Below are 14130 nucleotides of genomic sequence, written 5' to 3' on the forward strand. Positions count from 1 at the left end.
GTGTGTGTGTGTGTGTGTGTGTGTGTGTGTGGTGAGGAAAATCAACAATGAAACAATCCCTGACCCCCTGCCACCCACCCCACCACCCCTGAGTTTGTAACCTGAAGCTGGTCATGTTACAGACTCAACAAAAGGAAAAAGCTGGGTGGGCTCAAACACCTTGTTTACGCCATTAACAGTTCATGSTCTGACATTTAAAAAAACAGGAAGCTGGCAGACAATAAAGGTGATGGAGCAGCACCTGTGTTAGATCGCTGGGCGTGTTGGTCCTGGAGCAGCATCAACACCATGACTCGCCTGCTGCTCGGAGCCGTGCTGCTGGGGTACCTGAGCGACCACATCGCAGCACAAGGTAACCTTAAACCCACACCCTCTGATCTGAGCTTCAGCTTTAAAACATGGGAGACAATCAGAGAAATCAAGCTCACTTCAGTTTACAGAGACTAAAACAGATTCAGGATTTTGTTGTGCCTCATTTTGCTTTGTAGCAAGAAATACATTATTCCAGGTTAGGAATCACAGATTTGATAACAGCAGTATAACTGATGGTGCAGATTTATAAGAACAAAGACATAATGTGAGAAAAAAAATATATAAAATCTGCAAAGTGTCTGTTATTGCTCCAGAGCTGATTAGTTTGGCTCCACATCTGCAGAGCTGCAATATCTGAAGATTTTCTGTAAGTTGGAACAAGAGCAATAATTTCTATTTGAAGAGGTAAAGCAAAGAACGAGAAAGAAGTTTATTATAAAAAAAATGAAATACAGTTAAATATAAAGTAAATGTGTTGCTTTTACTTAAGTCAGTTGTGTGAAATCAGTTGACGTAATTATTTAAAAATTAAATCCAGCACATTTATAACTTTTAGGACTTTGTTTGCTTTACAGCAGTTTAACATTAGATTCTTTGCATGTATATTTTAAAGGTAGATGTTGATTTTTTTTTCATTTATTCTACAAATCCTCCTAACTTGTGTCAGATATTAACAAAAGCTGAAGTAAGAGTAAAAAAAAAAAAAACACATTACAACGAGATCCACAGAAAACCTAGACAGCTGATTGTGTGAATTGTACTTCTTTCTTTTGTTTTGCCTTGCTTCAAAGGTCAATTTTATTTGCAAAGCACAGTTAAAAAACCCCAAAGGTTAACCAAAGTGCTTCACAATCAACTGAGAAAAAACTACATTTGAGAAAAAGAGGAAATATAAAATGCAAATAAATAAATAAATAAATAAATAAATAAATAAATAGCAGCCATCACCTTTATTTGTTCCATTATCAAACTCTGACATTGATCATAAATAATTTCTTGTGTTGCAGTGATGCTCCCTGCTCCGTCTCAAGTGATGTTTAAATCCACCGACTACAAAAACGTCCTGCACTGGACCCCACCCACCAACAGCTCCTCACTGCAGTATAAGGTCCAGTGGAAGATGTGAGATACTGTACACACACGTCCCCCCCACACACATACAAATCCTTGTATTTGCATAAAACTGAGGACATTGTATTGACTTTCATTCATTTTTGTAACTGTATTTATGCCTAAGCCAGACATTTTCCTTAAAACTAACCATTACTGGTCTATAGTTAACCCTAACCTGAACCAAAMCAGAATTCACACCAAACCTTTAAACCTGACTCGTAGAGTGCAGAGCTGCAACTGAAGAGGTCCTCACTTTACAACAAAGACCTCCCTTTGATAATAACTATGGYGCAAATGGTTCTCACTCTGTAGTCAAAACAAGTACACACACACGCGCATGCACATATGCACGTAGGACACACACAGCCATGCACACAAATGTGCATATGAGAAGTGCAAAATAGTATTTTGTTCCATTTTGTTTTCATGAATTAAAGCTAATTAGTAAACTGCAGGTATCATTTACCATTTATTTTCTGTTATCAAACATAAAAACGCAAGTTTTAATAAAACAAAAGCTTCATATTATTGTAACTTTCTAAAATATTTTTTGTAAGTATTTGTTCAGTTGTTTCAGCTTTTATTCTTTGAAAAGAGAACGGATAGAAAACAGAAATGTTGATGTTTTAAGAATATTAAATTGTATGTTTTTTGCAAGAAAGCTACAAGGAGCAAAACAGTAGGTAAAATAAGGAAAACTGTAGCAAAAATATTTAAATTGTCAAAACCATAGCTAAAAACTAAAATGATGGAAACCATTGCTAAAAGCTAAACTAAAGGAAGCTGTAGCTAAGCGCTAAAATGTCAAAAATCCAAAAGCCAAAATGAACAAAATTATAGTTAAAATAAAAAAACAACAAAATATTTAAATGACTGAAACCATAGCTCAAAGTTATATAAAGCAGAAGAAGACAAAAACAACGTCAGTATGCTGGAGTAGATATTACTTTGAAGGAACTGAGGAAAATTTAATACCGTTTGATGGAGATTCTTTTGAAATGTGTGAAAGTTACAAATAGTAAACCTGCATTTCCAGTTAAACTGAACATTGTGTTTGTGAAAAACATCAAAATAAACTAGAAACAGAAAAGAACAAAGTGAATGCTGACTCAGCATGTTGCACAGTAAAGTGTTCTCTTCCATTRATGTACACAGGTGTGGTTCAACCAGGGTCTTGTTTGTAAAAAAACTGATGAGTGTGTGTCTTTACACCTTCAGTTACGGGGAGCCTGATTGGTTGGATGCTGAGAGCTGTCAGGGGATCCACAAGCGCCACTGCGACCTCAGCAGCGTCACCTCAAAGACCAGYGAGTGGTACTACGCCCGGGTGAGCGCCGTCTCCGCTTTGTCCAGCAGCAGATCTGCCTGGACCCTGTCCCCCAGATTCAGCCCTCGCTGGGACAGTAAGTGGTCCCTTCAGCATCCCCCACCTGAAACAGAACACACACACACAGTCGCTCTTCTGCAAATAAACTCTGCTCAATGTGAATCTGCAGCAAAAATCACGCCTCCTTCACTGAAGGCGAGCGTCACCCAGCAAGGCATCGTGGTTCAAGTGAAGGCCTCCCGAGGGCTGGTCCGCAAGATGCACCGCAGTCTGCTCTACAACGTCTTCGTCATCCACGCCAACAAAAGTGAGGTACGCACGAATCAAACTGTTTTACTAAAAGAGCCAAGAGCAAAGACGTTTGCAGTAAATGAAACAGGAAAAAAAATAAACCTGCACTGTCATTTTTGAGTCATGGCATCTGGAATGTAAAAGTAGCACATCAGTACCAATCAGACAAAGAGGAAATGAGTGACAGGAGACGGAAGAGGAAGAGCAGAGGAACAAGAACAAATAAAACAAAAAGAAGAACAAAACAACCTACAGCTCCACTTTTCTGTCTGGGTCAGGATGTCGCTTCTTAGCTTCTCTGAGAGGAAACGAGCTGAAATAGTCATTGCATGCAAATGTACAACTGATTCMTTTTTGGAGGGAGTCCAATTCAAGATAGCCAGCTCAGCTGATCAATATTAACCACWACAAAAATAGCTAAAAACTACTAAATTTAACGAATATCGAATTAAAATTTGGAGTGGTAGTAGCTTCGAGTTACTCACAACACATACTGTGAAATTAAAAACTTCAGATGCACTGACTGGCACATTTTTATAACATGGCTCCATGGTAGCAAAATAAAAAGACCGTATTGATGCAGTTGACCTTCTCCTCTCCAGGAGGTGTTTGAGGTGACCTGCTGCTCCAACCTGACTCTGACTAAGATGAACCCCAGAACGAAATACTGCCTCCAGGCACAGACCGTCATCCCCTGGCACGTCAAAAGCAGCGTTAGGAGCACYGCAAAATGCATCAAGACACCCTGATCACACAGGTATGAACACACATGCACGGTCTGGTACTGTCTGTATTTGGGACTTTGCATTGACTTCCATTCATTTCTATAGCCTAACCCAGGGGTCTGCAACTGCGGCTCTGGGGCCACTTGTGGCTCTTTGGCCCCTCTGCAGTGGCTCTTTGAAAATATGACCAAACATAACAATTTTTGGGGTTTGTATACCCACAACAGAAACCAAATTGTATGTAAATATGTGATCAACACTGATACAAAAAGTAAAATATATTAGCTCATGCTAGCTTGTTGTTTTCTGAAATAATTGAACTTCTTTCTGTGATCTTTCTCTCAAATCCATCAGAATAGCCTTTAAAGAATTTGACGACTACATAACAATAATTAGAAAAAAACATACCTGAATAATTCAGTTTTTATGAAATTTGGTATAAACCACAGTATTTTTCTTGTTTACACAAATCTGTTCTTTTTATTTGTCCTGATGTGTATAATAATAACAATAATAATAATAATTTATGCCCTAATTATAATGTCACCTCCACTGACCGTAAAGGTTCCCGAAAGGACCTCGAAAAGGCCCACATACCACCACTTGATAATCATAGTCGTAGCTTGTTTTGCAGCTCCGGACACATTTTATTAGTGAGACAAGCAGCACAAATGGCTCTTTTGATTGTAAAGGTTGCAGACCCCTGGSCTAACCCCTTACCATACACCTAACCTCACAGGTACAAACCTAAACCTAAGCAACCAATGGCATTTCCCCCCGTCTAAGATCAAGTACCCATGAGTAGGTTTGTTATGCCAAAACATTGTGCCCTTATAGTAGGGAATACCCGCCCGTAGAGTGTCGCCTACACAGACCCCCCCCCACCCCCATCTGTCATGTCGCTCTTTCAGCTGCAGCAAAAAGGCCCGTATATCCATGAGAACGTGCTGCACACACACCGCTCACAGTATCGTCAGCGAGTGAAAGACATCCTCTTTGTTCCAGTGAGAAGTCAGGTATCAGCTGTCACAGAAGAATCACCCAAAGCTGCGGGACAAGMAAAAGAGTGGGGGGTGGGTTTGTGAAACTCCTGGAGGAGAAATCTTAGGAAGAGTTYCTCCTCAAAGATTATAACTACCTTCCCCCACCCTCTCGATGGCATTTTAAATCGATTTGAATGGTTGCTCTCTTCTGTTTCATTAATTTTATTTATTTTTTGATATCTTTGTTGCAGAGGATTCGATCCGACTCGTCACTACAGCTTTAATCGTCCTCACTACCTCGACAAGCAACGAAGATCTCTGCTAGAATAAATGGTGCCGTTTGAATGAGTTTACTCCTGTAGTTCTCTATATATCTTATTATGCAAGTGTGAAATGTGGGTACGCGCTCAATGTAAATGAACCATTTTTACCTGCACACTTTACTCAATAAATATTAGCATGTGTACCAAGACATCAAAATTGTTGGGACTTCATGCAAACAGCTCATCGGAGTTGTTGACCTGGTTTCAGCCACTTCGGCTGTTATTGGGCTTTTTTTGTTTGCTTTGTTTCCTGAAGCTGTAAGCTCTTTAGATCTTAACATGAGGATGATCACTTGGGACAAAAGCTGTGAAAAACATGACAAAGTAAACCTTCATGCATTTTTATTTGAACAAGTTTCTCTTCTCTTTACACACTTTCAATATTTAAAACATAAAAGTATAATTTTACTGCAGCGAGTTGTCATTTAGGCGCTTACTTCTAACAAAACAAAAGACAGGCGACAATTGCCTCGATTCGGACTTTATTCAAAATCTCGATAAACACGATACTGTTGATCGATCAGGCATGAAATAACAACCAATACTGTGAGGATAACAAACACGGCTCACTGAAACAGAAGCTAAGTCTGACACAGTCAGTGTCACACAAGTGTTCAGTGACTTCAACAACAAATAAGTTTAACAGCAGGTTTTTGTCATTGGTGACGGGTCTTTCAGATACAACGTTTTAAACAAAAGCAGCAGGTTTAATTAGTGSTTCTGCATCTGAATACAGAAAAGAATCAGAAATTTGGTCCCACAGCCAGAATCCTGACTGTTTATATTATTGCTGCAGTTCATCCAGTGCAGTGGTTTCATTGAGCTAATATTAAGTTTTCTGTGTGGTTGAGTGAAATGTACAGGACCAGCGTGTTCTTTATACAACGTGTCAGTTCTCACAGAAACTGGCCTACAGACAGCACCTTTAACAGYTGGTAAGGCTTTGACAGTGTTCGAGCTGGTTTTAAAGTCAACGGTAATAAAAAATGCATAAAAAGGGACACTTCATACTCTACAGAAAATGTCTCAGCAGTACGCAACAGGAATATATTTACACCGTCTGCTAAACGCGTAACTTTCTGAAWATGAATTCTTGGTGAACTCAGTAAACCGATAAGAAAAACACAAAAATACGAGGGCATAAAATCACAAGTAAACATGTTTTTTTTTTCTCCAGCATTTAGATCGACTCTGGAGCTTTATCCAGAACATATACTGCATATTCAATCCTACATTCTTTCAAATTCACAAAAATCTGGAGAACCTTCCTAACAAACCAAGACACCGAGCCCTTTGTGAGTCCTGAGCAAAACATTCAACTTGCTGAATGTTTAGAGTTTAATAACAATAATAATACAATTTAAGAGTTCACGCTCTTCATGCAAATATCTCCAGACTTTCTTGAGTCTGTTTGGATCAGTATTAGCCAAATGATGGGTTTATTGCTTATGTTTATTGCTTATTTATAGCTTATTGCTATGTGTTTATTTATTCAACTGAAAACAAAACKAAGACTCAAATTCAATAAAACCAGTTAAATGTAACAGTTCAATTAGAAATACTGAAGTAAAATAAGGATATGAATGTGGAGTGTAGAATTACTGACCTTAAAAAAAGGAATTATAGGCACARGGTTTTCTGAACAGATACTGTGTGACCTTTTGCAGAGCTAGACCTGGTTTGACGTCAGTCCACCAGCTGTCATCATAAGGAATTGTTTTTTGTATTTGATTTACTAATTTAATGTGGGTTTTTTTTTTATTTCTGATGTAAACATCCATGCTTTGAAAGCTCCACCACATTGCTGGGGAATAACACACAAATACAGCTTAACCCCAGATTTACACTGCACGCGGCTCCGCTCCAGTCTGCTGCGCCGCGCAGCTCGTAGTCATTTGTTTCCACCCTGATTTCCACTGCGAAAACGTGCGATAAATCCAGTGAGAAATGTGGAAGTCAGACCTAATTAATGCGTTCTGTGGGAGACGGACTGGAAACAACAGCTGTCTTTGGAATCCACATTTCAAAATTAAACCCACACATTTTGTGTGCTGCTATCTGCTTCCCTAACAGAACGATAAATTGTGACAGCATGTATGCATAAATAAATATATCTAAGTATTTATTAATATAGCTAGGATTTTGACAAAATTATTTTGAAAATACAGATGTGCTCGTTCCTTTTCCTGCTGGTTCGCTGTGATCTCTGTAGATTAAATAGGATTGAATCTAATTCTGGTAGATCGCGTGCAAATGCAGTGTAAATGCTTTCATTGATTATAATGCGGAGCGGGGCGGATGCAGTGTAAACTGGGGRGGTGAGAGATTCCACGTCTGCTGTGTAAGACTTTTAGTGCTTTTCTAACATTTTCAGGGTGTTCTGAATGGAAACTTATCTGCTCCATGATTTCATATGTAACCTGTCCCTGGAGCACAAACGGTACTGCAGCGTCGCTGACTCTTAGAACAATCACAAAACATGTATACAAAGGCTGATGGTGGGTAAAAAGTACTATTTACAACGTCTTTTCTTTTTACATTAAGACTATAAATGCATGCATGATTCTCAAGTCAAAACAATTATCTAAGAGCGTGATCACACAGCTCTGAAACTGATATGGAATGTACGGCCTGCTGGCCGCTAAAGGTAAGGTCGAGTCTCTTCATATTAAATTACGGATAAAAATAAATAAAAAAGGTGAGGGTGTAGTGTTGGGAGCGCTGCAGCGGCGGTCAACGTTGCGCTGCACTGACAGAATGAGAAAAAGGAGGGGCTTGACACAGGCGAGGAGAGACGAGAGAAGTAGCAGAGAGAGAGATGCTAATCTGGCTCCGGGACGTCCCGCTCAGGTTTCAGAGCCGCTTGTGTTCTGGAGACGTGACGACAWGAAAGAGCTCCTGTGACAGACCCATGTCACTATGCTTAAAGTTGAGTTTTCTACATAAAAGTTTTAAAAAGGGAGAGAAACAAAACCCGACYGTCTCCAAGCAGAGTGGCTCRYYCCTCCTGGCTGTTAGGAGAGGAAGCCTTTCTCCAGCTCGAAAACAGAGGGCCGTCCCGGGGAGCTCTGGATGCGGCAGAGCGGCACGGTGCAGTCCCGTTTCTGTCCCTCTGCATCCACGTCGAGCAGCGAGCAGCCCCGCTCCGAGGACAGCGCCATGCTCAGGTTCTGAGCCGCCTTCTCTCCCGAGTAGTGACCCAGGGAGCAGCTCTTGTTGTGGCGCCGCAGCAGGGCCCAGGTGTGAGGCTTGGCCCGGAACGACACGGGCCGCGGCCGCGGGTCCGCCGCTCCGCTCGGCGGCTTTTCGTCTTTCTGGTTTTCCCGCTTCCTCTGCGCGGCAGGAGGGGGCGCGGGGGGTGGGCCGTTGGCTGTGAACAAAGAGTGGAGTCAGATAAGTGGCTGGAAACGCAGCGTTTCTTCCTGGTGCTGTGTGGAACTCACCGCTGTGGTTGCTGGTGTACTTCTTCCTGCGCAGACGGGTTCCTGTGTTGTGGTTCTTCTCCGACAGCTGGCTCTGAGTTTGGACTGCTTTCTGGGTGTCGGCTGCAGTTCTGTTCCTCTGCTTGTCAGCGACAGCTGCTCTGCCGGGTCGGGAYGGCTCCGTGTGGTGGTTAGTAACGACACGCTCAGGCTTGGCCGAACCGGAGTCTGACACCTCAGCCTCCGGCGGCAGGAGGCACTTGGTGGAGTTGCACTCCATAATGGCCGACATGGAGACCAGATTGACGGCCTGGGCGGCGCTGTGGTTTGACGCCGTCTCTTCTTTGCGGGGACGACCTCCTGGTGGCGAGGTGCTGCGGCGGAATCGAGTGGCGCGCTGAAAGAGGCCCTCCTTTCTCTTCTTCTCCTCTTTCGGGGGCTCAGACTCCTCCCCGGGGGCCGCGGTTTTAATCGCCTCTCTAATATCGTACCCGAGCACAACGGAGGCCAGCAGCGTCCCGCAGCCGTACAGTGCCGAGTCCGTCCTGCGGTGAGCTGAGGCTCTTTTCAAGCTGTTGGTGGGGGTTAGCTGTGGGGTGGTCGAGGTGGAGGAGGTGGACGTGGTCGTGCAGGGGTCATCTGGAGTTTCAGGCGGGCCGCCTGGACTTCCTGCGCCGACCCCAGCATCTCCCGGTCCATTGGAGCTGTGGGGCTGCTGCTCGTCCCTCCACAGAGGTAGATCGATGTACACCTGGTTGGGGAACTTGAGCTGCTTTGGTTTGGAGCTGCTGTCGGGACATTCCTGCGAGAACGCCTCTTCTTTACCTGCTGAAAACACACAAATTACACTCTGAAAACACACAACTGAAACCATTCAGCTCAAACAGCAAGTAAAACCAGATGTCAAACTAAAAAAAAAAAAACACAAAAAAAAACCTAGAGATAATTTGTTTTCTCTAAATTAAAGTTGCATACTTTACAAGAATCTAATTGAAGTTTTAAGACAATTAAGGACAATTTAACATTTGGACAATAACTCACTGACGCAAATGTTTTTGTTTAAATTTAAATKATCTTTTTTTTTATATTTAACAACACTTAGAAGAACTAAACCGCCATTTTCAATACTTTTCAAAGTTGTTAACCAAAACATCTTAGGATCCAAGTTTCAGGCACCTTGTTCAACAAACAGGGCAGCAAGTGGGACAGACTTCTGGGACTTCAGCAGGCTGGTGGACCAGGGGTTACTGCCGTCGGACAGAGGACGCACTCTGAAAATAAAACACCACAATTTATCAGCTCCTGAAAAAAAGTATCAATTTGAAATTAAATCCATACAATTTTCTTAGGAATGAGGAAAAACTAGGTCCAAATATTAGAAACATAAATAAGGTGAACTAAGACTTTAAAGGGTATACAGTATGTAACAATTTACAAAAAAAGGAAGATTTTATGAATGTGGATAAATATAATTTACTAAAAATAATTTTGGTTTGCAATRTATTTATCCCCCCTACTTAAAGAAAGGATGCTGCTGTTGACTGAAAGCAGCTTGAGGTGTAAAAGGAAAATCTGAGCTGACGGTGTGACGTTAGAAGGCTCCTGAGGTCACAACTGAAACTGAAGATACTGTCAGCAGCTGTTAAATTATCAACTCAGAAATAAAAGGGATGGGGGAACTGACTGAGGTTGTGGAACTTGAGATGAATGATTATTTAAATCCTACCTCTCAGCTGCAGCAGGTCTTTCTTTGCTCTGCACTGAACTGGGGCCCCACGTTCTTCCTTTTTTCTTGATTCCTTTTTTCACGTCGTCAAACTCCTCCGGCCTGAAGAGGGAGCTGCGGCCCCACGTACGGTTGCTCTCATCTTGGGTTACTGTGAACATAAGAGTTTTCTGGTGTTACTACAGGCTTTAAATCTGAGGTAGACACACTAGTAGGATTATTAGCAATACTGTTATGTGTTGTAACTTTTTTTTTGCAAATTGGTTGTTTGTTATTCTCTAAACTATAAAGTATCCTTACATAAAAACAGAATAAAAGCCATTCCCAACTGAACAATCTTTGTTAACAAACATAGACTAATAAAGATTCAGAATGACTCTATAATGCTGTTATACAATAAAACTTTATCATTCACCAATATATATATTACAAGAAGTTATCTTTTTATAATTAGAAAAACCATAAAAGTTATGTCCTGATGCATCTCAGTAATCCAGGTAGAAAAAAATCCAAAAGAAAAAATAAGTAGGACCTCTGGACGGGTTCTTCTTTAGTGAAACGTTTCGTCTCTCCTCCAAGAGACTTCTTCAGTCTGATGAGTTTCAGGTGAACTCRGCCATAAAAGCACACACACATGACCCTCTATGAACAATAGAACTAATCAAGCCTATTGTTAGGTGATGGCCCTCTTTTGCATGTGACTAACCTGTTTGTCCACCATGTGGAGGCAGTGCTTATAAGGCTGAGTTCAGCTGAAACTCATCAGACTGAAGAAGTCTCTTGGAGGAGAGACGAAACGTTTCACTAAAGAAGAACCCGTCCAGARGACCTACTTATTTTGTCTTTCTCATAAAAGTTGTGTGAGGATAAAAACTACAAAGATCATAAAGGAATGCTAGTTTTTATTATTAAAGCTCAAAGGTAAAGACARCTAACTTTGTAAAAGCTATAGCAGCAATAAACGGGAGAAATGAATCTAAGCATTTACGAACGTCTTTATTGTAGGAGTGGACGCTACAGGAAAAGTAGGTATAGATCCAATTAACCTCCCCCTAAAAAAAAAAAAAAATAAAAAAAAAAAAAAAAGACTGGACTAGTATTACCAATTTCTATCCCAGTTCCAATACTTTTTTACTGGAAATGTTATGATTATTGAATAAATTTGTAATTTTGCCTTTAGTTAGTAGATTATGATAAAGCAACAGGGTAATGATTTTAGAAAAATAAAAATCTTTTGTACAAACCAATTACAACAATATTAAACAGTATAAAAATAATAAAATAATTCCACTATTACCTTCTACTACACACAGTTTATATAAATRTATAAATATAACAATGTCAACAACACAACAAAAAATACCTTCCATTGCTTTGTGGCTAAAAAGGAAGAGCAGTGTGCAAAAACAACCCCATATCTTCTCTACATATTTTGTTAATTTTTTTTATTATAAGAAGTCAAACTTAATTATCTAGCAGAATTTAGTATGAATGTTTTGGGCTGTTTTATGACTGGAAATCTTAATGTTTCATCATTAAATCATGTCAGTCAGCAGTGATGCTGTATATCTCAGCAACATCCCACACGCACACTGAACATCTCCATCGAGCAGAAATGCACAGGAGGAATTTGCTCCAGTTATTACAAGGGCGTTGGTGCGTGACTAAAGTCTTGTCACTGTTTAAACAACTGGCTGACTGCTTGCAGCTCTGGCTTTTGTTCTCATGGCTCCTGTCATTGTGAAAGATACTGTCTCCATGTTCCGTTCCCATGAAACTCCCAGTGAGCTGATGGGATTCCTTCCATCATCACGTTCAAATAAGCAGCTCTGACCTCATGGAGGCAAAGAATGTTCCCCGGTAAAAACACAAAACAAACACAAAAACAGAAACATTCAGACTTGGCAAAAGGACCAACTTGGAGACAGGAAGGGAAAGTGAACCTACGCTGAATGGCTCGCAGCCGGGGGATGAGTGTGGGACTGCTGGGAGGAGAGGAGCTGGTGCTATGAAGGCTACGCCTCTTGTCCATGGAGGGCGACGCCTGTACTGTGATCTTGTGTTGAAAGTCTGAAGGGTGCAACATGAACAGAAAAATGGATGCAATAAAGTTACAATAATAACAGTATTTAAAGGATGAATACAAAACAGGAAGCATTATTTTTTACGTTTAACCCTGAACAGGAATACGCATAAAGTCTTTAAAATTCCACCCATGAACCAAATTTTCTGTGAAAAATCAACTGTTAGTGATGTGAAATGTGCAACTCACCTGAGGGCAGGCTGATGCGGTTCCCATCCTTCAGTTTAAGGCGGGAGCGTTTGAATTTGCCTTTCCTCTTCTTCACGTTGGGCTTGTCTTTGTTGAGCTGGAAAATGAGGATGTTGAGCTCTCTCTCCAACACGTTGATCTCCCGCTCGGCCAGCTGCTGCTCCCGACGCTTCAGCAGCTCCTCCTGAGACTTCTGCTGGAGGGCGGCCCGAGTCAGCTCCTCTTCTCTGGAACGCAGCTCCTGGAAAAAAAAAAACAAAAAAAACAAGCAGACGAATGAATGCGAGGACCATCCTGTCTGATTCGGACATTATAGCCTGGATAAACTGGTTTATATTTCTTCTTGCACAATGATGGTCACATTATTCTGTAGGGACAAATCAGGAACATACTGCAGACACAAAGTCTGCAAACACACTTCTTACAGATAAAGAGGATTAGATAATTCCAAGTTTGCTACAGGAGATTACTGCTCGTTTGTTGCACAGCTACACAATCTATTTTCCCATGGATTCGTTTTTTCTCCATTCCCTTTTGGTTTTACTTTAATTGCTTTTAGCGGAGTAATAATAAAAATAATTATAATTCTTACTGGACAACTTCGTTAAAGCAGCTTTACAGTCAAACCTCGTTGGCCACCCACCTAATAACAGATTATTTGAATGTTTACAGGAAATCTGTTAAATTCAACTAGTAATCCTGTGAATTCAAACAATACTTAAACATGGCAAAGCAACAGCTAAAGATTTAAGTCTAGCTCTAAGTTACAGAAACACACTGACTAAAAAGACGACAGAGCAGTAAAATACACACAAAGATTAACTGGAAAACAGAACAAATTAAAACACACTGCTTGTCTGATTTGGTCCACCATTGGTTGGTTGACTCTGTGTTGATCCTGCCGTTGCTTTAAACACTAATTAACCTCAACTTTAAGCCAGGAGCACTGGCCTTTAYGGGAAGCAGATTAAGGTTTTAACAAGGGGGAAAGTTTGCTGAAGCACCTCGACAATAATGACTTGTTTCGTTAAACATGTAATGAGCTTATCAACCCAAATTTACCAGCAACGCTTGCTGAAGCCGAACCAACCAAATCCAAAACGATAAAAAACTACTGGAACCGACGCCGAAAAGCTCGTCTCGTCACGTCGTTCCCCACCACACTCTCGCCGACAAAACCCAAACTGAGCCACAAAAACCTAAAACACACCAGCTGCTTTAAAAACACACTCAACTCAACAAAAGAGTAAGTCTGTTTTCATTTGGTTTAATGCACTGAAATGACTTGATTGTAAAAATAGTAATTGTATTTATTTTGTGTGTTTTTTAGCTCCTGGATGGAGTTTTTTTGTATGGGTGTATTTTTTATACGAGTAGTTTTGTTTTTTGGGAGTGTTTGTTTTCTCTGTCAAGTTTAATCTTGACCTGCATTATATTTTTTTGTACTTGTAAAGCCAAGTCCACCTCTCTTGTTGTGGAGTAAAGCCCCTCACCTTTTTGCTTCATCCTTCTACTTCCTGCTTGTGCAGCCAAGTTGGAAGCTTGTTTGAAGTGAACTCTGAACTAGGCCTGTCACGATAACAAATTTTGCTGGGCGATTAATTGTCTCAAAATTTATTGCGATAAACGATAATAT

The 14130-nt window shown here is 40.8% G+C and overlaps 2 protein-coding genes across 3 annotated transcripts in view; one reads left to right on the forward strand and one right to left on the reverse strand.

The window, feature by feature from the left end:
- Positions 1–23: 23 nt before the first annotated feature.
- il22ra2 (interleukin 22 receptor, alpha 2) lies at positions 24–5225 on the forward strand. Its single transcript, XM_014033863.1, has 6 exons — positions 24–352; positions 1320–1434; positions 2644–2828; positions 2922–3064; positions 3646–3800; positions 5003–5225. Exons 1-5 carry the CDS (start codon positions 289–291, stop codon positions 3790–3792), a joined length of 654 nt encoding a protein of 217 aa, XP_013889317.1. The 5' UTR covers positions 24–288; the 3' UTR covers positions 3793–3800; positions 5003–5225.
- A 174-nt stretch (positions 5226–5399) lies between these two features.
- Positions 5400–14130, reverse strand: part of map3k21 (mitogen-activated protein kinase kinase kinase 21) — a 26027-nt gene continuing 17296 nt past the window's right edge. The window contains exons 5-10 of one of the 2 annotated variants that reach the window (XM_014033522.1): positions 12495–12735; positions 12170–12292; positions 10223–10373; positions 9673–9767; positions 8518–9321; positions 5400–8444 (exon numbers count right to left, since the gene is read on the reverse strand). In XM_014033522.1, the coding sequence (XP_013888976.1) occupies positions 8089–8444; positions 8518–9321; positions 9673–9767; positions 10223–10373; positions 12170–12292; positions 12495–12735 (1770 nt within the window). In that variant the 3' untranslated portion in view covers positions 5400–8088. Of the gene's footprint in view, positions 8445–8517; positions 9325–9672; positions 9768–10222; positions 10374–12169; positions 12293–12494; positions 12736–14130 lie in introns of both variants that reach the window. The other variant, XM_014033456.1, reaches the window with a different exon arrangement.

The sequence above is a fragment of the Austrofundulus limnaeus genome, unplaced genomic scaffold (genome assembly GCF_001266775.1).
Source record: "Austrofundulus limnaeus strain Quisiro unplaced genomic scaffold, Austrofundulus_limnaeus-1.0 Scaffold0, whole genome shotgun sequence".
Lineage (NCBI taxonomy): Eukaryota > Metazoa > Chordata > Actinopteri > Cyprinodontiformes > Rivulidae > Austrofundulus > Austrofundulus limnaeus.